At 44.0% G+C, this 23,597-nt stretch overlaps 1 protein-coding gene across 1 annotated transcript in view; it reads right to left on the bottom strand.

Moving 5' to 3' along the window:
- Positions 1-1,480: 1,480 nt before the first annotated feature.
- Positions 1,481-23,597, bottom strand: part of LOC138675621 (ranaspumin-like) — a 130,419-nt gene continuing 108,302 nt past the window's right edge. The window contains exons 12-15 of the mRNA XM_069764009.1: positions 14,037-14,087; positions 10,780-10,827; positions 10,665-10,689; positions 1,481-1,764 (exon numbers count right to left, since the gene is read on the bottom strand). Coding sequence (XP_069620110.1) covers positions 1,763-1,764; positions 10,665-10,689; positions 10,780-10,827; positions 14,037-14,087 — 126 coding nt within the window. The 3' untranslated portion in view covers positions 1,481-1,762. The remainder of the gene's footprint in view (positions 1,765-10,664; positions 10,690-10,779; positions 10,828-14,036; positions 14,088-23,597) is intronic.

Here is a 23,597-nt window from a genome sequence, read left to right as displayed (position 1 = left end):
AAAGGTGAAATATTACAAATTGCTCTGATTGGCTGCTGCACTTTCAACAGCCAATCAGAGCGATCATAGCCACGTGGGGGTAAACCCCCCCCCCTGGGCTAAAGTACCACTCCCCCTGTCCCTGCAGATTGGGTGAAATTGGAGTTAACCCTTTCACCCAATCTGTAGGGACGCGATCATTCTGTGACGCAGCATATGCGTCACAGGTCGGATTGGCACCGACTTTCATGACGCATACGCTGTGTCACAGGTCGGGAATGGGTTAATATTACAGTTTGCAATTGGCACTCATAGTTTTAAAAGTAGTTTTCTTTGGTTTAGGCCTATTTCAAATATCTGTGATATTTTTCGGATTGTAGTACAGCGGTATCCTCACTGTGCAGTGATGAGGCAGTGACCTAGCAAAAGTTCAAAACAAAAGTCTCTTTAATGTTCAACTCACATAAAGTACACAGCAAACGATATCCTTTGGATCGGAGCCGGGAATCATATCCTCCAGATTGCAGCCGATAAGCACGCCAGTCCACCTCCAACCACTTGCCTGTGTTACCTAACTCAGGTGGAGCTCTGCAGAGCCGACTGCTCCATACTCCTGCAAACACCAGATGGACACTAACCCTGACACACCCAACCCTCTGCTTCAGGGGTATTTACAAGCAACCTGTGGCCACGGGCCACAAGGAAAACCAGGCCAGAAAAGAAAGGTACTGCCCCACTACCAACGTGCAATCCATTTAAAAAATAGAAGCCCAGCAGGTTTTCTTAAATCTGCCTTGGTCAAATAGCTTGTCCAAGACTAACACTTACTATTATTCTACATTGCAATCACAGCTACGTCTGTGACTGCAATGCAGTCCCATGTGTAAAAACATGGACTGTTGCTGATCAGTGAATTGGATCTGAATTTCATCAGTGTTTTCTCTGTGTGTCAGTATTAACTATGTTTCAACAGTGATTTTCACATATGAAAGAATAAATAAATTACACAGCTTCTCCTGTAAATTGCAATGTTAATAACTGACAACGCATATATTACCCATTTATGGCATCCTTGTGCTCCCTGAGATTTTCACAGACCCATAAACTTGTAAGGCTAATTTTGATCCATGTCTCAGAATAAAAAATGGACATGTTTCCATGATTTTTTATTGATCATTTGTTCTGCAATAAGAACATAATGGGTACATGTTCTATCCACGAACATACAGAACACGTACGTGCCTCTACGAAGCAGCTCAAAACGCATTGGATGTTGATCACATATACTTTAGAGTTTGTCATTACAATATGTTTTTTAAGAAGTTATAAATTAATTATTTGAAGATTTTAACCCAAAGTGCTCAATCACTTTTTTGAATTTATGCATTCGTGGACTGAATATTCCCTGTGCACCTGCTTAGGAAAATCATGTGTATAACCTTGTACAAAATTATATTGATTCAAGATTTTTATGGTAAAGCAAATAAGCACAAAAAAATAATTTGCTCTGAATTGTATTAAATTTGAATTTATTAAAGCTAGAAAAGTCATGAAAATGTTGACAGAGGTTCCTGGCTAGTGATATGAACTCATTATTACTGGTGATTCTTGTAGTTTTCACATTGAATCATACATCAGGAATGTGCTTTCCGACGATTTAGTATCAAAGATGCCAAGAAGAGAAGATATTGCAGTTATGATTTCATATTTGATTAAAGATTTGTTAGAATATCATTTTTGGAGCCTGTGAGACAACTCTTATGTGTTGTTGATTTATTCAGGATCCTAAAAAAGACAGTAAAAATACTTGAGGTTATAAAAATGCTGCTATTATTTACATTGTTAAAAGGCTAAACTTTCTCCCCATAAACATCAATAAGCTTTGGGTCCCCCTAACTTTGTTGTTAGATCACCATATTGTCCTTTATTAGGTAAATTTAGGCACTTACCACTTTATACTGGGAATATCCCCGAAGACTTGCTGATTTAGAGTTGCCTTGTCCCTTTTTATTATTATTATTATTATTATTATTATAATACATTTTTATAGCACCATTTATTCCATAACATTAATAACATGAGCAAAACAAGGCACATACAAGTACAGAAGCAGAGCGGAACCTTCCCGCGAGGGCACACAGTCTGCAGGGGATGGGTGAGGATACACTAGGAGAGGGTACAGCTGGTTGTGCGGTGGTTTAGCAGACTAAGGATCACTGCAGGTTATAGGCTTGTCGGAAGAGGTGGGTCTTCAGGTTCTTTTTGAAGGTTTCCGAGTCTGATGTGTTGAGGTAGAGAGTTCCAGAGTATAGGGGAAGCAAGGGAGAAGTCTTGCATTCGGTTGTGGGAAGAAGAGATAAGAGGGGAGTAGAGAAGGAGATATTGAGAGGATCGAAGGTTGCATGTGGGTAAATACCGGGAGACCATGTCACAGATGTATGGAGGAGACAGGTTATGGATGGCTTTGTATGTCATACACCATGTTCCAAATTATTATGCAAATGACATTTTTCTCAGATTTTTCTAAATGGTTAGTGCAAATGACAGTCAGTCTAATAAAAGTCATCACCCGTTAGAGGCCACATCAAATTTTATTGAAGAAACCTCCCAATGATAACAGTATAATCTCCAAAATGAATAAAAACTCAAAATGCACTGTTCCAAATTATTAGGCACAGTAGAATTTCTAAACATTTGATATGTTTTAAAGAACTGAAAATGCTCATTTGTGGAATTTGCAGCATTAGGAGGTCACATTCACTGAACTGAAAAGCTATTTAACTCCAAAACATCCTAACAGGCCAAGTTACATGGTAACATAGGACCCCTTCTTTGATATCACCTTCACAATTCTTGCATCCATTGAACCTGTGAGTTTTTGGAGAGTTTCTGCTTGTATTTCTTTGCATGAAGTCAGAAAGCCTCCCAGAGCTTGATGTGAACTACCTCTCACCCTCATAGATCTTTTGGTTGATGATACTCCAAAGGTTCTCTATAGGGTTGAGGTCAGAGGAAGATGGTGTCCACACCATGAGTTTATCTCCTTTTATGCCCATAGCAGCCAATGACTCAGAGGTATTCTTTGCAGCATGAGATGGTGCGTTGTCATGCATGAAGATGATTTTGCTCCTGAAGGCATGTTTCTGCTTTTTATACCATGGAAGAAAGTTGTCAGTCAGGAACTCTATATACTTTGCAGAGGTCATTTTCACACCTGCAGGAACCTTAAAGGGCCCTACCAGCTTTTTCCCCATGATTCTGGCCCAAAACATGACTCCTCCACCTCCTTGCTGACGTTGCAGCCTTGTTGGGACATGGTGGCCATCCACCAACCATCCACAGCAAGCCTTTGAAGGATCTTACACCTTGAGGCTCGAGGGACTCCAGAGGCACCAGCAGCTTCAAATAACTGTTTGCTGCTCTGTAATGGCAATTTCTTAATCCAATGAATTTGTCTGGCAGAAACCTTCCTAATTATGCCTTTATCTGCATGAACTCTGTCTGTGCTCTGTTTCAGTCACAAATCTCTTCACAGTATGGTGATCACTCTTAAGTTTTCGTGAAATATCTAATGCTTTCATACTTTGTCTAAGGAGATGATAAGGGTGTGCACTAGCATTTTTGTGGTTTCATGGTCAAGGAATGCACGGATCCGGGAAATATTTTTGAGTTTGAGTCAGCGGGAGGAGGCAAGGGCTCGGATATGTGGTTTTTAAGAGAGGACAGAGTCGAGGATCACCCCGAGGCAATGAGTGTGTGGGACTGGGGAAAGTGAGCAGCCATTGACATTGATGGATAGATCTGGTGGAGGGGTAGAGTGGGATGGGGAAAGATGATGAATTCGGGTTTGGCCACGTTCAGTTCTAGAAAGCGAGCAGAAAAGAAAACTGAAATAGGGATTTTGGTCTGTAAGGAAGGGAGGTCATGTCCAGATAGTTAGATCTGCGAGTCTTCAGCTTAGAGATGATACTGCAAACCAGTATGAGCTTCTTAGGCCGAAGGTGTAGCTGGAGAAGAGTAGGGGTCCTAGAACTGAGCCTTGGAGAACACCGACAGACAGGTGTTCTCTAGCTATCACAAAGTGGTCCATTTCAAAAAGGCTAAGATGCCACTTTTCTATAACTTGATTAGGACTGTGATTATTATTATTATTATTTATTGTTATAGCACCATTTATTCCATGGCGCTTTACATGTGAGGAGGGGTATACATAATAAAAACAAGTACAATTATAATCTTAAACAATACAAGTCACAACTGGTACAGGAGGAGAGAGGACCCTGCCCGCGAAGGCTCACAATCTACAAGGGACGGGTGAGAATACAGTAGGTGAGGATAGAGCTGGTCATGCAGCGGTTTGGTTGATCGGTGGTTACTGCAGGTTGTAGGCTTGTCGGAAGAGGTGGGTCTTCAGGTTCTTTTTGATGTGATTGCCACATGTGGGAATCCATGGTTGTACCTTGCGATTAATTTATGATTTTATTTTTCCCAAAAGACCCTACATCAGTTTTCGTCATCATTTCTTACTGATAGGGCTACATTCAGCTTTGCAAGATATTTGAGAGCCACATTCCACCACAGTAGTAACATGCAGATGCTGGTATAAAGACAGCCAAAACTTCCCCACAAATAGCACACTGTAGCCTTGTTCCCATTTCTTTAAAGGCAGGATACTTACAGTACAGCCAAGGGTGCCTACTTCGCCCCCATTCAAGAATACTTACAGCACTGTTTCTCCCAGGTTCAAGCAACCATGTAAGTAGCAATGTTATTGCATCTCCAGCTTACCATATTTATCTCCTCCACCCAGTATGTGAGCATCCAGACGTGCTTTTCGATGCAGATTTTACAAAGTCACCATCCAGAGACTTGCTCTTCATACTTGTTTGCTAGACCTGGTGCTAATGCACCAAGATGGCAAACAGTAGCGGGTCACACAAAATGGGCCCCTTTAACAGTGTTAAACACTGAGCCGTCATGCTGTCCCTAAGCAACCGTGTTAGGCTACTTTCACACTAGCGTTTTTCTGCAGACGTCGAAATGCATCGTTTTTTGAAAAAAACGCATCCTGCAAAATCTCCCGCAGGATGCGTTTTTTTCCCATAGACTTGTATTGGCGACGCATTACGATGGATTAAAGTTTCAGAAGTGAAGGACGGCATCCAATCCAGGTGAAAGAAGTAAACACTTTATTGTGCCAAAGGTGCGACGTTTCAACCCCTATGGGGTCTTTATCAAGCATACATAATATTCAAAATGACGGCCTTATAAAGGAAGTGGATCACCACCACCTGACAGGTCCGCCTACAAAATTTGCATACATAATAACTGGTGATCATATTAACCATAAAAAACATATATATAGTGAAACATACATAATTAAAATCTCATTGCATTCATATCACATGGCCACATTATTGGCAATAATGTTCAAATTCATAATAATATGCACATGTCAACGGTGAAAAGTAAATAAACAAAACCGCATGTCACCTGTAAGCCTATCAGAGGACACATGGGGGCTATTGCGAGCGTGAGCTGCCTATCACTGAACCCATATCACATCACTACTTAATTAGCCAATCTATGTCTCCGGTGAAAATCCAATCCAGGGCACTGACACATATCAAGCCCATGCGTTGGAGCCAATCCAAGCTCCATATCCGCTTACATAGAACCACCCCCCAGGCTGATCATTATGGTACCAAATAGTGACATAGGTAATAACATCATAGGCTCTCATTACTCACCTCTAGACATATCCGATTACAGTGTGTAAACCTGCCGGCCACACGGCAGCGCCAAACATGTAAAAACATGTGGCTTCGCCGAAAGCAGCCGAAAGGCACGCCCACCCCAACCGGCACACGTCCCATAAACTAGAATCACTGCAGGCTCTGTACCTGCATCCGCCCCCACTCAGGTCACATGACCAACCCGCGCGTCAGCCCAGCATACCGCACGTAAGCCCAGGACCGAGTACGCATGCCTGCCGGCTCACCAGCGGCGCATGTAAACACAGCGCCGCCACAGAGAGCCGACAGACACGCCCTCCGGCCCCCACGGCAATGTGCTAATGATCCATCGGTACCCTTGCTCACACTAAATGTGCTAATGATCCACCGGTACCCTTGCTCACACTAAATGTGCTAATGATCCACCGGTACCCTTGCTCACACTAAATGTGCTAATGATCCACCGGTACCCTTGCTCACACTAAAGGGCTAATGCCATTAAACATGTGGACATACAAAAAAGGTATGTGAAGACATTAGAGCCCCCCATCTAAAGATATTTAAAGGTGGTCCTCAAAATTAACCCCTCAATCACTAAATAGGGCCATAAATAGCTAAAAATAGCTCAGACCCACCATACTCGACGGACAACTATATGGGGAGACATACACATGAATCGTCTTAACAAATATAATGCCATATCCATGGCTATATATCCATCAAGAAGGCAGAACGCCATCTCCAACAGACAGGAGAAGACCAGCCAATTTACTATATGTCAATTCACATAAATCTAGAAAAAATGCAATAAGTAGTATACCAATCACCACATTAAAAACAATCTAAACGGATGTGAGCCACACGAACCATATAAAGATAGATCAAGATACACATACTGAGAGATTGTAGTCAACATTTAACCCCCCAGGCTGTCGAGAACCCAACATCGATATCCATCTAAGTTCTTTCTTTTTTAATAGTTTAACCCTGTCCCCACCCCTACGGGAAGGAGGCACGCCATCAATCACCCTAAATCGTAACTGACTAACTGAGTGTCCACTCTCAATGAAGTGTTTAGGTATTGGTAACTCCATCATCTTGGTTCTGATGGTACTTTTGTGTTTGCTGATGCGTGCCTTTATTTCCATTGTGGTCTCCCCCACATATGTGAGTCCACAGGGACAAACAATAAGATAAATAACAAAACTTGAGGTGCACGTGTACCTCTCCCTGATGGAGTACCTCTGGCCTGTGTGAGGATGATTAAAAAAATCACCCTTGATCATATTCCCACAGCACGCGCATCCTAAACAGGGAAAATTACCAAATTTCGGGGGGCCCAACGTCCTCTGCACATTGACCACTGTAGGACCAACGTCGGATTTGACCAATTTGTCCTTTAGATTACGTCCTCTTTTGTAGGATAAGATTGGCGGCAGGGCAAATTCTTCAATATCAGGCAGACCCTGATGCAAAATGTGCCAATGTTTCAAAATCATATTTTTCATCAACCCACTAGCTGTATTAAAGGTGGACACAAAGGGAATCCGCTTCTCTCTAACCCTAGTCTTTTTCTCCCTTATGGCCGCTCTAGATGTCCCTTTAGCCCGTTCCACATGTTTTCTAACTCCATTCACAGGATAGCCTCTACTCAAAAATTTAAGGCACATCTCATCTAATCTAGAGTCAAGACGTGAGTCATCAGCCACTATCCTCCTGACTCTAAGCATCTGGCTCCATGGTAGCGACTCAAGCATATTTCTTGGATGGTGGCTGTTAAACCGTAATAAGCTGTTTCTACCAAAGTTTCAGAAGTGAAGGACGGCATCCAATCCAGGTGAAAGAAGTAAACACTTTATTGTGCCAAAGGTGCGACGTTTCAACCCCTATGGGGTCTTTATCAAGCATACATAATATTCAAAATGACGGCCTTATAAAGGAAGTGGATCACCACCACCTGACAGGTCCGCCTACAAAATTTGCATACATAATAACTGGTGATCATATTAACCATAAAAAACATATATATAGTGAAACATACATAATTAAAATCTCATTGCATTCATATCACATGGCCACATTATTGGCAATAATGTTCAAATTCATAATAATATGCACATGTCAACGGTGAAAAGTAAATAAACAAAACCGCATGTCACCTGTAAGCCTATCAGAGGACACATGGGGGCTATTGCGAGCGTGAGCTGCCTATCACTGAACCCATATCACATCACTACTTAATTAGCCAATCTATGTCTCCGGTGGATTGTCATACGTCGTGTACATTGCACGACGGATGCGTCGAAATTTGGCAGACCGTCATCTGGAAAAAAACGTTGATCGTAACGTTTTTATCTCCGCCTAGAAAACGTGTCGCAACGCATCCTGCGGCATGCGTTGTTGGCTACAATGGAAGTGGATCGCCCCCAGACTCAGGGCCACGAGTTCTCGGTACCGGGCCTCTCTGAATCGGTTCTGAGGCTGTCACGGTGGCTGGACCTGGTCCTTGACCCTGCTAAGGGGCGTCCAATAAAAGGTGATAGGAGTCTGTCAGGGATTCGTGACGCCACCTGTGGTGTTCGGTCAGGGTGACCGACGCTGCTGTGGGGTCCGCTGGGGTGATGGAATGGCAGCTAGATGGTATACCTTCCCACAGGTGAAGTAGGTCCCCAGGGCTTCACAATAAGGTAGATGGTGATGGTGTGAGGTTCAGTCAATAACGAGGACACAGGGTTGCAGTCTCTTTACCTCTTTACTGAAGACTTCAGGATCCGCAATCCAGAGCACGATTAACAGGGCTTTCTGAGACCGGCCGGTCCGATGGGCACATCCAGAGTTCCCTTTGCAGGTGGAAATCAGTGCCTACCACTAGCGCCTGTGTGTTGTAGTGCTACCCTGCTGAGCATTCGGAATAGTCCTCACAACTTCTGTTCTCGTTCGTTCGTTCTTTCTAATTCTCTCTCTCTTGTTCCAGATGTTACTAGTTTCTTGTCCCCCAGGTATGTTATGGCTAGGACGCACCCGTATGACGGGAAGGCTCAGAGCTCTTCCGGGACCCTAGAGACGCCCCTCTCCACGCGTTGCCCCCTATGTCTTCGTAGGAAATTTACGGTAGACAGCCAACCTATAATTAACTGTCCTGCGGAGTTGGAAGTAAGGCCTAGAGTCAGTTACTCCCGCAGTGTTCCGGCCACCGTCTATGCGCCTCAGTAGGATGTTGCCTCGGTCTCACGGCACGACTCCTACTGGCTCTCCTTTGTGCTTGATCTCGTTTCTCACTGTTCCACAATATCCTTCCCTTCATGTCACTTTCTTAGGATACCGCCGCGGGGTGTGCAGGCGCGGTTCAATAACGTTCTGCTCTGTTCGCTAGGCACCTGCCAGGTTCCCACGCCTGACAGGGACCCCCCTGTGTCTTCTCCCTGCAACACCCCCTGCCATGGGATGTTGCCTGAATCCAACCCAGTCAGCTTCTGACTAACTTCCTATCCAACCCCTAGTTTTACCAGTGTGAGGAGTGGCCCAATAAATAAAGCCTTTTTCTCCCCCTAGTGGCCGGAGTGTGAAGTGTAATGTGTGCTGGTGATACCTGGTCAGTAGAATTCCTTCAGTGCCATCAGACGTACCATCACTCCACTTAGCGGCAGAGTGTCATACTGCAACGACCAGATCTCTGGGGTGCTGCAGAAGCTTATGGACGCAGGATCCGTCGAGACACGTCGTATGACGCAATGCAGCGTTGCAATACGTTTTTTTACACTGAGCATGCTCAGATTCAGGATTTTGTTGCAAATTCACCAGACACCACCAAATCTATATAAACCTGGCCTGGGCCTTCAACCCCAACATCCGCAGTTCATTTATAGGATGTATCCAGAGTCGTCTCCGGCGCTGTTGCTACAGAATAATCCTCTGTCTTGCTGCTGCCTCCTTCTCCCGCACTATTATATCCAGCCATTTGGTCTAAAAAATCACATCAGTTACCATGCTCGCAATACTCCCAAGCACTCCTTCCATCTCTGCCACTTTCTCTAAACCCTTTCAAAGATGGGCTGTAAAAATAGTCAGTATATAGTTTATAGTTTTCCATATTTTCCAGTAGTCAATCACATTTGGGAGACTCCCATTTTATAAACGGATCCGTCATAAAAACGGATGCAACGGATGCAACGGATGGTAAAAATGGATGCAACGTATACAGTATTTCGACGGATCCGTTTAGCGGACTTGCGACGGATCCGTCGAAATGGTGTATGCGATGCATCCGTTTTTCACTATTTTTGACGCATCCGTTTTTTCCACAAAATGACGCATTTAGACGTCTGCAGAAAAACGCTAGTGTGAAAGTAGCCTTACTGGCAATCACTGACAGAAGCATGTAAGTGGCACAATCCTTGTGATACACAGATTTGGGAGCCAATGCATAATTCCTTTAGGTTGTCATCTTTGTGCTCGTATAAAGCCCAACCCATGACTGGGCTTCATAAAAGATTGCCATTACATCTACAGTATGTGCTGCAATAATGCAGAATATAGAATAAGTAATAAAAATCACTGCTTTAAGTCCCCTAGGAGGACTAATAAAAAAGTACAATAAACAGATTTTAAAAATGTTAAAAGATTAAAAAAAAAAAAGTTTCCCCCTTTTCCTCAATCCAAAATTATAGAAATTCAGAAAGCATAAAAATATAACCATATTTGCCATTGCCACATTCACAAAAATCTGATCTATTAAAATATTAAATTAACCAAAAATCCTTATAGAGCTCCATCAACAGAAAAATTAAAATAAAGTTAAAGAAAGCCCTCGTATGGATATGAAAAAAATTTATGGCTTTTGGAAGAAGGATGAAGAAATGAAAATGCAAAAACAAAAACAGTCCGCAACTGAAAGGGATTAACTAAAGTTTACATTAATTATAGCATTTAAATTATCCAGGAATTACTTACAAACTGTTGGAAGAATAAGGTTCACCTAAAAGAGAGAAAACAGTATTACAAATCCAAGTAAAATGTACAGTATCTATATTGTATTGCACTAATTATAATTGGTCAATATACTTACCAAACCGCACAAAACGTCTACTATAATGTTAACAATTGGTTTAGCCGCCTGCAGAAACAGAAACAGAGATGAATACCATAATACACAACAATAACATACAGAATTTCTTAAAACTACATAAATGGCATAATAGGAATTAAGGAGTTTTTTGAGAAAAATATCTAAAAATAGTTTACGTGCGAAAAGATTAGTTACTAATGTTATGTCTGTAGTTAAGATGCCTCTGTAGGCTGAATCTGACTGTGGTGCCAGGGGCCCACCAGTAACATTGACTTTGAGGGCTCACTGTTCAGTTTATTGCAAATATTACATTACCCTTATTCACAAAGTTACTTATGCTACTATATAATAATAAACTGGGCAGTTTGTTAAATTAATGATTATATGCTGCCTTTGTCTGTGTATAGTGAATCAATTGTAGTGTGCCAACTACTGTTCATGTAGGGAAGAGGGGGGCCACTCATACACAGAGGTCCACCGGGAATTTATCTGTTCCCCTGTGAGCCAGTCTGTGCCAGACTTTAGGTCACTCTCAAATACAGTCATATTAGTATGGTCCCGTTATTAATCTCCTGTTTGTCCTCTAAAGGGTAATGTCGCTCCTTGTGAAGTGTCACATGCCTATGTGAGGAGACTTATAGGCCATTATTTGCACATCTCCTTTGACCACTCATATCATGAACATTTGATTTTCCACTGTTCTTGTAGAATGGGATGTCAAGCATCATAAGCCTCATTTTCACTGCTCCCTTGCTCACCTCCCTCCTTATTGCTTGTCGTGCTCGGTTGTAGATCATGCAGAACCCAATGGGCAGATTTGGTTTCTTAGTGCATGTCAGTATGGTGTGTGAAGACAAGTAGCAATTACAAGACCATCTTACATTTTGTTTAAGGGGTATGCAGGAGAAGAATAGGAACATTTATCCTATACATGGTAATGAGGCCTGCTGCAAGTCCTGATAGCATGAAAACTACTTTTCAGCAAGCAGCTGGATAGAATATCTGTCTAAATCATGGTGGCCACGTCTAGTTAGCATGCATCATAAATATAATCTAGATTTTTTTCTATATTATTAGCTTGGAAAACCACTTTAATGATAACTAAATAAGTTAAAACCATCACATTAACATTTTTAATGCCAATGACATAGTTATTCAAAGCAAGTTCATGCTCTACCAACATTTTACAAAACAGATAAAGCATTTCTCCTTCTAGTCTCCTGCCATAACACAACTTACTAGTCACTTTGGAAACCTATTGCTAAAATTGTCATGGATGTGTCAGAGGCTGCAGACCGTTGCACTGCATCTGTCTGCAGAAGGTCTCAGCAGTTTGCTTTTTAGACTTCTGCCTGGTATATCTGATACTAGGACCCAGTAGCCACCTCCCTAGGCTTTAATAGTCACACCTGGATCTGGGTGTTTATTACTCCCAACTTGCTGTTGGGAGTTGCGGGTGATATTTTCTACTTGCATTTCCCTGTTGAGGCTTGGAGCTACAGCAGTCGGCTAGCGTCCTCTTTGGTGTTTGAAGGACGACAGTGTTTCTCTCTAAGTCTACTCAAGCTAAGTTTCCCCTGGTTTTGTTTATCCTAGCTGTCCTTAGTGTTAGTGAGATTTGACCAGCGTTTACCCCTTCCTTAACTAAGCAGGGCTTACCACTTGCGTCTGACAGGGACTAGGTATGCTGCTCGGTGATGGGTGCAGAACCTATTTAGGATCTCTTAGGGCAGACAGGGTGACGTTAGATCTGTCTAGGGGTCTCCTCTCCCTGCTTCCCAAGTGTTGAGACCACCATCCTCTTATCCCTATGTGTTGCACTTAGTCGATCCTACACTGTGTGTGACTAAAATATACATGTTTTATTCTCTACTGATGTCTGACCTCTGACAGCACAAAGGTCCAACAACAGCATGACGTTTTATGTTCTCTTATTTGCATGGTTATCTTTTCAGTAGTCAAATTTTCTTCCATATTTCAAAAACGTACTGAAAATTTAAAGATGACTTGTTGTCATTCCCAATTAAATAATGCTGAAGAATTTCATCTGGTATTCCTTTTGTGTGTATTGTGAGTTAAACTAGTAAAACAACTTTACTTTTTTCATAAACTTCTCTAAGGAATAAAGACAACTCGGACTGTGTGCTCGCGAAGCATTTTTGGTGATTTTTTTTTTACGCTGCGTATCTTATAGTTCCAGCAACGTGAATGGGATTTATAGAAACTCATGCCCACTGTGTTTTTTTTACACAGTGTAATCTGACGTGTAATGCAAATTTGTAGTCTGCAACATGTCAATTTCTCTTGTAGGTACACTGAGTACTTATAGAATTGCATCAGATGTGGAAAATCCACAGGTAAATAAATTATGTGTCTTTTTAATACATTTCCACAGATGAAATGCACTAAAAACTCGTGTAATCCACACATGACTGTATAAATAAAGTTTTGTTAAAGCCAAATATCGAGAAGTATCAAGCACAAAGCAACAATATTTAAAACAAGACACAAAAATGCATGTAAGAAAACACTCAAAAACACAATGAAAAAATGCAAGTAACCTAATTTAGCTGATAGGTACAGAAAAACGTTGTAAAACTTGCTACATCAAAAACTCACCTGGGAACGTAGCCTTAAAGTTCTAAGATTCTAAATGATGGTCTCTTATATAGACTACAAGTGTTTCCAGAAACAGAAATTGAAGAAGGCCAACCAGTCCTTATTCTTCAAGTTCTTATAACATTCATTCACTTGATTGTTTGTGATAGGTAATTTCGATACTAAGCCCTGTTCAGGACATGGTCTGAGGTGAGTGATACCAATCTCTGTAAAGCTCTGCAGAGAATGTTAAGGCCTCCATTCACATTAGACTATTGTTGGCAAAACCCCACATCAGCAGAATTGACCAATAGTCTAATAAGCAGGGAGGCCATCTAATTCTCCTTTGACAGCTGATGTTGGTGGAGAGAAGAATTTTTTTGACTTCTGCTAATTTTGTTCTACACATATTAAGCCACCACCAGACTCTGGCTGTAGCTCTCTCGTAGAGAACGCAGGAGTTGAGTCCTCCTGTGTGTGGGGGAGTCGAGATAAAAAGAGAACTGTTGGTCAAATATTCATTCACCTGAAAAATAATTATTCTGTAAGGGGATTTTTAGAGCTGTATAAGCATCACAATTAAATAGATTTATAAACAGGGATATCTATGTATCGAAGTGAAAGATGTGGCCAAAGAGGAAAGAAGAAGCTTAATTTACCCCGTTATCAGTCACAAGTCCAGTTGTATCTTGAGTTATACTTTGAACCACCTAGAGAAATGTAAATGATGAGAAAGCGTCGTGATAATGTACACATTTTAAAGAATCCTCATGCTGAATGTTTTTTTGGGGTATAAAATAATGGATCAGTAGAAAATAAGACTTTATTCCAGATGTTCTAGTTCTCTGTTGAAAATTACAATTTTCTATATATGGCAACATAAATAAAAAAGAACCCATGTAAACATTTTGGGTCCAATTTATCATTTGAAAATTCTTTTAAGTAATTTTTCTTGTTGTATTTGTTGATTTTTTTCACCCAATTCATCATAATGGGGCACGAGGTTCATGAGTTTTGCAAATTGTCAAATATGTTCTTTGGTTCTGTATTTAACAGTTGCGCTACAAAAATTTTTAAAGTGTTTTTTTAGGGTAAAATCTGCTGTCTTCAACAAACAAAATGAGTTTGAATTCATGAAAACTCATGACCATTGTGCATTTAAAGATTACGTTGAACTGTGTTTTTTTGTGTTTTCCCTTTAGTCTTCTATACAGATCCTGAAAAAATTGCCACCTTGTCTTTCTAATCCAATACTGGGGATATCAGGAGTGCTGATGTAAGAGGAGACTGCTTACACTGCTGTCTACCCTTTCTTTCTGATCTAATACTGGAAATATCAGGACTGCTGAGGTAAGGAAAGATTGCTCACACTGCTCTCTGCCCTGTCTTTCTGATCTAGTACTGGAGATATCAGGAGTGCTGAGGTAAGAAGAGGCTGCTCACACTGCCGTACACCCTGTCTTTCTGATCTAGTACTGGAGATATCAGGAGTGCTGAGGTAAGAAGAGGCTGCTCACCCTGCCGTACACCCTGTCTTTCTGATATAATACTGGAGATAGCAGGAGTACTGAGATAAGAAGAGGCTGCTCACACTGCTGTACACCCTGTCTTTCTGATATAATACTGGAGATAGCAGGAGTGCTGAGATAAGAAGAGGCTGCTGACACTGCCATACACCCTGTCTTTCTGATATAATACTGGAGATAGCAGGAGTGCTGATGTAAGGAGAGGCTGCTCACACTGCTGTACACCCTGTCTTTCTGATAGAATACTGGAGATAGCAGGAGTGCTGAGGTAAGAAGAGACTGCTCACTCTGCTGTACACCCTGTCTTTCTGATATAATACTGGAGATAGCAGGAGTGCTGAGATAAGAAGAAGCTGTTCACACTGCTGTCCTCCTTGTCTTTCTGATATAATACTGGAAATAGCAGGAGTGCTGAGATAAGAAGAGGCTGCTGTCACTGCCATACACCCTGTCTTTCTGATATAATACTGGAGATAGCAGGAGTGCTGATGTAAGGAGAGGCTGCTAACACTGCTGTCTACTCTGTCTTTCTCATCAAATACTGGAGATATCAGAAGTGCTGAGGTAGGAAGATGCTGCTCATACTGCTGTCCATCTTTTCCATCAGATCTAATACTGGAGATACCAGAGGTGCTGAGGTAAGAGGCTGCTCACACTATGTTAGGAGTCGAGTTTCCTCTGCTGCACAGGAGGAATCTCGATCCGTGTCTGCTGCGGTCTCCCATTCTGCATCGGCCGCAGTGGGGTCTGCTCAGCGTAGGCGTCGCTCCCAGCATCTTGCTGGGACTGATTCTGTGCAGAGGGTTACTGCTGCCTTTTCTGGCTCTCCTGTTGTACCCTGCACTGATCTGCGGCGAGCAGGCTTCTCTGGGACTAAGTCCTTATTTTCACACTCTGAGCATGCCCAGGGCAAGATCTCCCGTTGGAGATCGAGGGTCACATGCTCAGGTACTGCAGCACATTCCATTGGTCCTCCAGGAAGGTCCTGAAAGGGCAAAACTTCGGTAGCAGCTTCCTGTGCTGCAACTATATAAACTGCGCATGACCGCACGGCCATGCGCTAGTATTGTCTTGTTAATATGTGTGTGTGTTGTGAGTGAAAGTCGCTCTTTAAATAACCCTCCCTATTGGATGACTGTTCGTGGAAGGTGTATGTTTGCTATCTAGCGCCCGACTTATCCAACAGCACGTAACACACATTACAGCTACCAGTTGCTGTGTCCACCAGTACGGCGCCGTGCGCTTGCTCTGCGCTTTCATGACCCAAGCCTGGGTGGTTAGTGGCGTCCGTCAGTGCGGCACCGCACGCACTCTTGTGCCTTTATATTATTATTTATGTTCCTCTGACACCCCAGTTGCGGTGTCGAGCGCATGGGGTCTTCTGAACTCAAATCCTCAGTCTCGGGTTTGAGATTAGTGTCTCCTTGCTTGCGCTCTATGTGCGGTACCGCGGTCCTGTGACGCAACAGGGTCGCTTCCTTCACACAGGGTGAAGCTAACCCATGTGTGTATTCTTATAGAACCGCCATATAGTCCGTCTTTACTAGCAGCAGGGTTTTTACCTGCACGGTGGACCTCGGACTGCGAACGCACCTAGTTCCATTTCATCTATACTTGGTGCGTTCCGCCAGTCCTTAACCCCTTAATCCCATATGACGTACTATCCCGTCCAGGTGACCTGGGACTTAATTCCCAGTGACGGGATAGTACGTCATATGCGATCGGCCGCGCTCACGGGGGGAGCGCGGCCGATCGCGGCCGGGTGACAGCTGCCTATCGCAGCTGACATCCGGCACTATGTGCCAGGAGCGGTCACGGACCGCTCCCGGCACATTAACCCCCGGCACACCGCGATCAAAGATGATCGCGGTGTGCCGGCGGTGCAGGGAAGCATCGCGCAGGGAGAGGGCTCCCTGCGGGCTTCCCTGAGACGATCGGTACACGGTGATGTGCTCACCGTGTACCGAGCGTCTTCTCCCTGCAGTCCCCGGATCCAAAATGGCCGCCGGGCTGCATCCGGGTCCTGCAGGGAGCACTTCCGGGTCAGGATCAGGCTGCAGCTGCAGCTCTAATCCTGCCCGGCTGTATGTCAGATCACCGATCTGACAGAGTGCTGTGCACACTGTCAGATCGGTGATCTGTGATGTCCCCCCCTGGGACAAAGTGAAAAAGTAAAAAAAAAAATTTCCATACGTGTAAAAAAAAAAAAAAAAAAATTCCTAAATAAAGAAGAAAAAAAAAATATTATTCCCATAAATACATTTCTTTATCTAAAAAAAAAACAATAAAAGTACACATATTTAGTATCGCCGCGTCCGTAACGACCCGATCTATAAAACTGGCCCACTAGTTAACCTCTTCAGTGAACACCGTAAGAAAAAAAAAAAAAAAAACGAGCCAAAAAACAACGCTTTATTATCATAACGCTGAACAAAAAGTGGAATAACACGTGATCAAAAAGACGGATATAAATAACCATGGTACCTCTGAAAACGTCATCTTGTCCCGCAAAAAACAAGCCACGATATAGCATCATAACCAAAAAAATAAAAAAGTTATAGTCCTCAGAATAAAGCGATGCCAAAATAATTATTTTTTCTATAAAATAGCTTTTATCGTATAAAAGCGCCAAAACATAAAAAAAATGATATAAATGAGGTATCGCTGTAATCGTAATCAGTGAACACCGTAAGAAAAAAAAAAAAAAACGAGCCAAAAAACAACGCTTTATTATCATAACACTGAACAAAAAGTGGAATAACACGTGATCAAAAAGACGGATATAAATAACCATGGTACCTCTGAAAACGTCATCTTGTCCCGCAAAAAACAAGCCACGCTATAGCATCATAACCAAAAAAATAAAAAAGTTATAGTCCTCAGAATAAAGCGATGCCAAAATAATTATTTTTTCTATAAAATAGCTTTTATCGTATAAAAGCGCCAAAACATAAAAAAAATGATATAAATGAGGTATCGCTGTAATCGTACTGACCCGACGAATAAAACTGCTTCATCAATTTTACCAAACGCGGAACGGTATAAACGCCTCCCCCAAAAGAAATTCATGAATAGCTGGTTTTTGGTCATTCTGCCTCACAAAAAATCGGAATAAAAAGCGATCAAAAACTGTCATGTGTCCGAAAATGTAACCGATAAAAACGTCAACTCTTCCCGCAAAAAACAAGACCTCACATGACTCTGTGGACCAAAATATGGAAAAATTATAGCTCTCAAAATGTGGAGATGCAAAAACTTTTTTGCTATAGAAAGCGTCTTTTAGTGTGTGACGGCTGCCAATCATAAAAATCCAATATAAAAAACGCTATAAAAGTAAATCAAACCCCCCTTCATCACCCCCTTAGTTAGGCTAGGTTCACATGGCGTTAATGGGTTAACGCTAACGGACAGCGTTGCACGGCGAAAATGTCACAATTAACGCCGTGCAACGGGTCCGTTAGCACAACCATTGACAGCAATGTGATTTTCGGGTGTAGCGCATCGCTAGAGTGTGCCATTTTCGGCTCGCGCTAGCAAGGTGCCGTTCTTTTGTGGCGCGCCTCGGACGCTGCTTGCAGCGTCTGCGGCGCGCCCGAGCTCCGATCCCCGATCTTCCAGAGCGGGGACGTTAACGCGACCACTAAACACGACACCTAAAAAGACATTGCGTTAGGGAAATCCGTTTAGCGCTAGCGGATTACGCTAACGCAATGTGAACCTAGCCTTAGGGAAAAATAATAAAATTAATTTTTTTTTATTTATTTCCATTTTTCCATTAGGGTTAGGGCTAGGGTTAGGGTTAGGGCTAGGGTTAGGGCTAGGGTTAGGGCTAGGGTTAGGGTTTGGATTAACTTTACGGTTGGGATTAGGGTTGGGATTAGAATTAGGGGTGTGTCAGGGTTAGGTGTGTGGTTAGGGTTACAGTTGGGATTAGGGTTAGGGGTGCGTTTGGATTAGGGTTTCATTTATAATTGGGGGGTTTCCACTGTTTAGGCACATCAGGGGCTCTCCAAACGCGACATGGCGTCCGATCTCAATTCCAGCCAATTCTGCATTGAAAAAGTAAAACAGTGCTCCTTCACTTCCGAGCTCTCCCGTGCGCCCAAACAGGGGTTTACCCCAACATATGGGGTATCATCGTACTCGAGACAAATTGGACAACAACTTTTTGGTCCAAGTTCTCTTGTTATCCTTGGGAAAATAAAAATTTGGGGGGCTAAAAATCATTTTTGTGGGAAAAAAAAAGGATTTTTTATTTTCACGGCTCTGCGTTGTAAACTGTAGTGAAACACTTGGGGGTTCAAAGTTTTCACAACACATCTAGATAAGTTCCGTGGGAGGTCTAGTTTCCAATATGAGGCCACTTGTGGGGGGTTTGTACTGTTTGGGTACATCAGGGGCTCTGAAAATGCAACGTGACGCCTGCAGACCAATCCATCTAAGTCTGCATTCCAAATGGCGCTCCTTCCCTTCCGAGCTCTGCCGTGCGCCCAAACAGTGGTTCCCCCCCACATATGGGGAATCAGCGTACTCAGGACAAATTGGACAACAACTTTTGGGGTTTAATTTATTCTGTTACCCTTGTGAAAATACAAAGCTGGGGGCTAAAAAATAATTTTTGTGAAAAAAAAAAAAGAATTTTTATTTTCACGGCTCTGCGTCATAAACTGTAGTGAAACACTTAGGGGTTCAAAGTTCTCACAACACATCTAGATAAGTTCCTTGGGAGGTCTAGTTTCTAATATGGGGTCACTTGTGGGGGGTTTGTACTGTTTGGGTACATCAGGGGCTCTGCAAATGCAACGTGACTCCTGCAGACCAATCCATCTAAGTCTGCATTCCAAATGGCGCTCCTTCCCTTCCGAGCTCTGCCATGCGCCCAAGCAGTGGTTCCCCCCCACATATTGGGTATCAGCGTACGCAGGACAAATTGGACAACAACTTTTGGGGTCCAATTTATTCTGTTACCCTTGTAAAAATACAAAGCTGGGGGCTAAAAAATCATTTTTGTGAAAAAAAAAAAGAATTTTTATTTTCACGGCTCTGCGTTATAAACTGTAGTGAAACACTTGGGGGTTCAAAGCTCTCAAAACACATCTAGATAAGTTCCTTAGGGGGTCTAGTTTTCAAAATGGTGTCACTTGTGGGGGGTTTTAATGTTTAGGCACATCAGGGGCTCTCCAAACCAACATGGCGTCCCATCTTAATTCCAGTCAATTTTGCATTGAAAAGTCAAATGGCGCTACTTCCCTTCCGAGCTCTGCTATGCGCCCAAAAAGTGGTTTACCCCCACATATGGGGTATCGTCGCACTCAGGACAAATTGCACAACAACTTTTGTGGTCTAATTTCTTCTCTTACCCTTGGGAAAATAAAAAATTGGTGGCGAAAAATCATTTTTGTGAAAAAAATATGATTTTTTATTTTTACGGCTCTGCATTATAAACTTCTGTGAAGCACTTGTTGGGTCAAAGTGCTCACCACTAGTGTTGAGCGATACCTTCCGATATCGGAAAGTATCGGTATCGGATTGGATCGGCCGATATTCAAAAAATATCGGATATCGCCGATACCGATACCCGATCCCAATGCAAGTCAATGGGACCAAAATATCGGAATTAAAATAAACCCTTTCTTGCCTTGTAGGTTCATTCTACATGAAGGAAAACAACTAAGAATAATGCCAGATGTATTTGGGGAGGTGGCGGAGACATTAAAGTCATAGAGGTTTATCCCAATCAAATAGAATAGCATGTTTTTTGTTTTTTTTTAAGACGTTCGGAGTGACAAAGATATTGACTATTTTTTTTTTATTTTGTCAGATATTGATGTTTCACTATTCCACGCCCTTCCCCTTCTTTTTTTTTTTCTTTTCCCACACTTTCATCTTCATCATCATCAGCATCTTTCACATCAACTTCTTCTTCACCTTATTCATCTTCTTCTTCATCCTTTACCTTTTTTTTTTTTTATTACATTCTTCATATTCATTTTATTCAACTATTATTATTCTTCCTATTCTACATATTCTTTTTATTCCACTGTTATTATTCTTCCTATTCTACTTCTTCATCATATTCTCATTTGTGACAGGCATTCCCGTAGTTGTTATCTATAAAAGTTGGAAGATTACACCTTCCGTTCTGCCAGTCACAAAAGTTACATTTGTCCGCGTTCAGTTTGGCCTGCAGCATCAGGCTTTATCCAGGGGCACCACGAGGAGGAACGGACTCACCCCCATACACTGCTTAGTCTTTTTCTGCATATAATTTAGATAATATCTTTTGCTCTGATATTAAGTCTTATGCTTAATGTTCTTCTGCTCTTTGTTCTGCAGCCTCTTGTTCTTCTGCTTCTCGGTCTTCCATGTCGTCGTCTCCAGGGTCGTCGTCTCCAGTGTCGTCATCTCCGCCGTTGTCGTCTCAGCCGTCGTCGTCTCCGCCGTCGTCGTCTCCGCCGTCGTCGTCGTCATCATCGGGGTGGTCTTCCGGGTCGTCGTCGTCGTCATCGGGGTGGTCTTCCGGGTCGTCGACTTTAGGGTCTTCAACTTGGAAATGTAGCAAAAGGTACAAGAAGGCTGAGAAAATGCCAAGAACCAGCTGATGGAACTGGAACTCGGATGGCTACCCGAAGGTTCAAGAGCCTATGGAACTACCGAGGACCAGCTGACGTTACTGGAACCCGGTTACTAAGCAGGAGGTACCCATGCTAAAAAGCACTACCAAGGACCGCCTGACGTTGGCGGAACTCGGATACCCAGAAGGAGGCACCTAAGCCAAAGGCTCTGCCCGGAACCAGCTGACGGTACTGGAACCAGGATGGGGAGCAGAAGGTACAAGAGCAAAAGACACTGCCGAGAACCAGCTGACGGTACTGGAACCCGGATGGGTAGCCGAAGGTCCAAGAGCCAATGGAACTACCGAGGACCAGCTGACGTTACTGGAACCCGGTTACTAAGCAGGAGGTACCCGTGCCTGAAAGCACTACCAAGGACCACCTGACGTTGGTGGAACTTGGATACCCAGAAGGAGGCACCTAAGCCAAAGGCTCTGCCCGGAACCAGCTGACGGTACTGGAACCAGGATGGGGAGCAGAAGGTACAAGAGCAAAAGACACTGCCGAGAACCAGCTGACGGTGCTGGAACCAGGTGGTGGACCTGAAGGCCCACAGGAGAGGAGAGAACAGCTAGGCCGCGAGGCAGCCGCAGTTACCGAACCCCAACAGTCCTACAGGGGGAGCTGGGCCTACTGGCACTACAGAACCAGCCTTGACTACCAGTTCACGCAGCCCACATAGGAAGCTCCTAAACTGGAGGCACCCTGGAGTTGGCTAACCCGACCGCACCACGACGGGGCAAGCATAGGCGTCTCAGTGAGCTTGACACAACCCGGAAACAGCTGATGGTGCTGAAACCAGGCTTGGCACGAGGGAGTACCTGTGTCAAAAACACTGCCGAGAACCAGCTGGCGTTGCTGGAACCCAGATGCGTTGCCCCAGTGTGCAAGAGCCAATGGCACGACCGAGGACCAGCTGGCGGTGCTGGAACCCGGTTACTAAGCTGTAGGTGCCCGCGCTTAAAAGCACTACCAAGGACCGCCTGACGTTGGCGGAACTCGGATACCCAGGAGGAGGCACCTAAGCCAAAGGCTCGGCCTGGAACCAGCTGACGGTGCTGGAACCAGGAGGTGGACCCGAAGGCCCACAGGAGAGGAGAGAACAGCTAGGCCGCGAGGCAGCCGCAGTTACCGAACCCAACAGTCCTACAGGGGGAGCTGGGCCTACTGGCACTACAGAACCAGCCTTGACTACCAGTTCACGCAGCCCACATAGGAAGCTCCTAAACTGGAAGCACCCTGGAGTTGGCTAACCCGACCGCACCACGACGGGGCAAGCATAGGCGTCTCAGTGAACTTGACACAACCCGTAAACAGCTGATGGTGCTGAAACCAGGCTTGGCACGAGGGAGTACCTGTGACAAGAACACTGCCGAGAACCAGCTGGCGGTGCTGGAACCCAGATGCGTTGCCCCAGTGTGCAAGAGCCAATGGCACGACCGAGGACCAGCTGGCGGTGCTGGAACCCGGTTACTAAGCTGTAGGTGCCCACGCTTAAAAGCACTACCAAGGACCGCCTGACGTTGGCGGAACTCGGATACCCAGGAGGAGGCACCTAAGCCAAAGGCTCGGCCTGGAACCAGCTGACGGTGCTGGAACCAGGTGGTGGACCCGAAGGCCCACAGGAGAGGAGAGAACAGCTAGGCCGCGAGGCAGCCGCAGTTACCGAACCCCAACAGTCCTACAGGGGGAGCTGGGCCTACTGGCACTACAGAACCAGCCTTGACTACCAGTTCACGCAGCCCACATAGGAAGCTCCTAAACTGGAGGCACCCTGGAGTTGGCTAACCCGACCGCACCACGACGGGGCAAGCATAGGCGTCTCAGTGAGCTTGACACAACCCGGAAACAGCTGACGGTGCTGAAACCAGGCTTGGCACGAGGGAGTACCTGTGTCAAGAACACTGCCGAGAACCAGCTGGCGGTGCTGGAACCCAGATGCGTTGCCCCAGTGTGCAAGAGCCAATGGCACGACCGAGGACCAGCTGGCGGTGCTGGAACCCGGTTACTAAGCTGTAGGTGCCCGCGCTTAAAAGCACTACCAAGGACCGCCTGACGTTGGCGGAACTCGGATACCCAG

The sequence above is a fragment of the Ranitomeya imitator genome, chromosome 4, assembly GCF_032444005.1.
Source record: "Ranitomeya imitator isolate aRanImi1 chromosome 4, aRanImi1.pri, whole genome shotgun sequence".
NCBI lineage: Eukaryota > Metazoa > Chordata > Amphibia > Anura > Dendrobatidae > Ranitomeya > Ranitomeya imitator.
The sequence above is the reverse complement of the archived record's forward strand: the minus strand, read 5'-3'. Positions and strand labels throughout refer to the sequence as shown.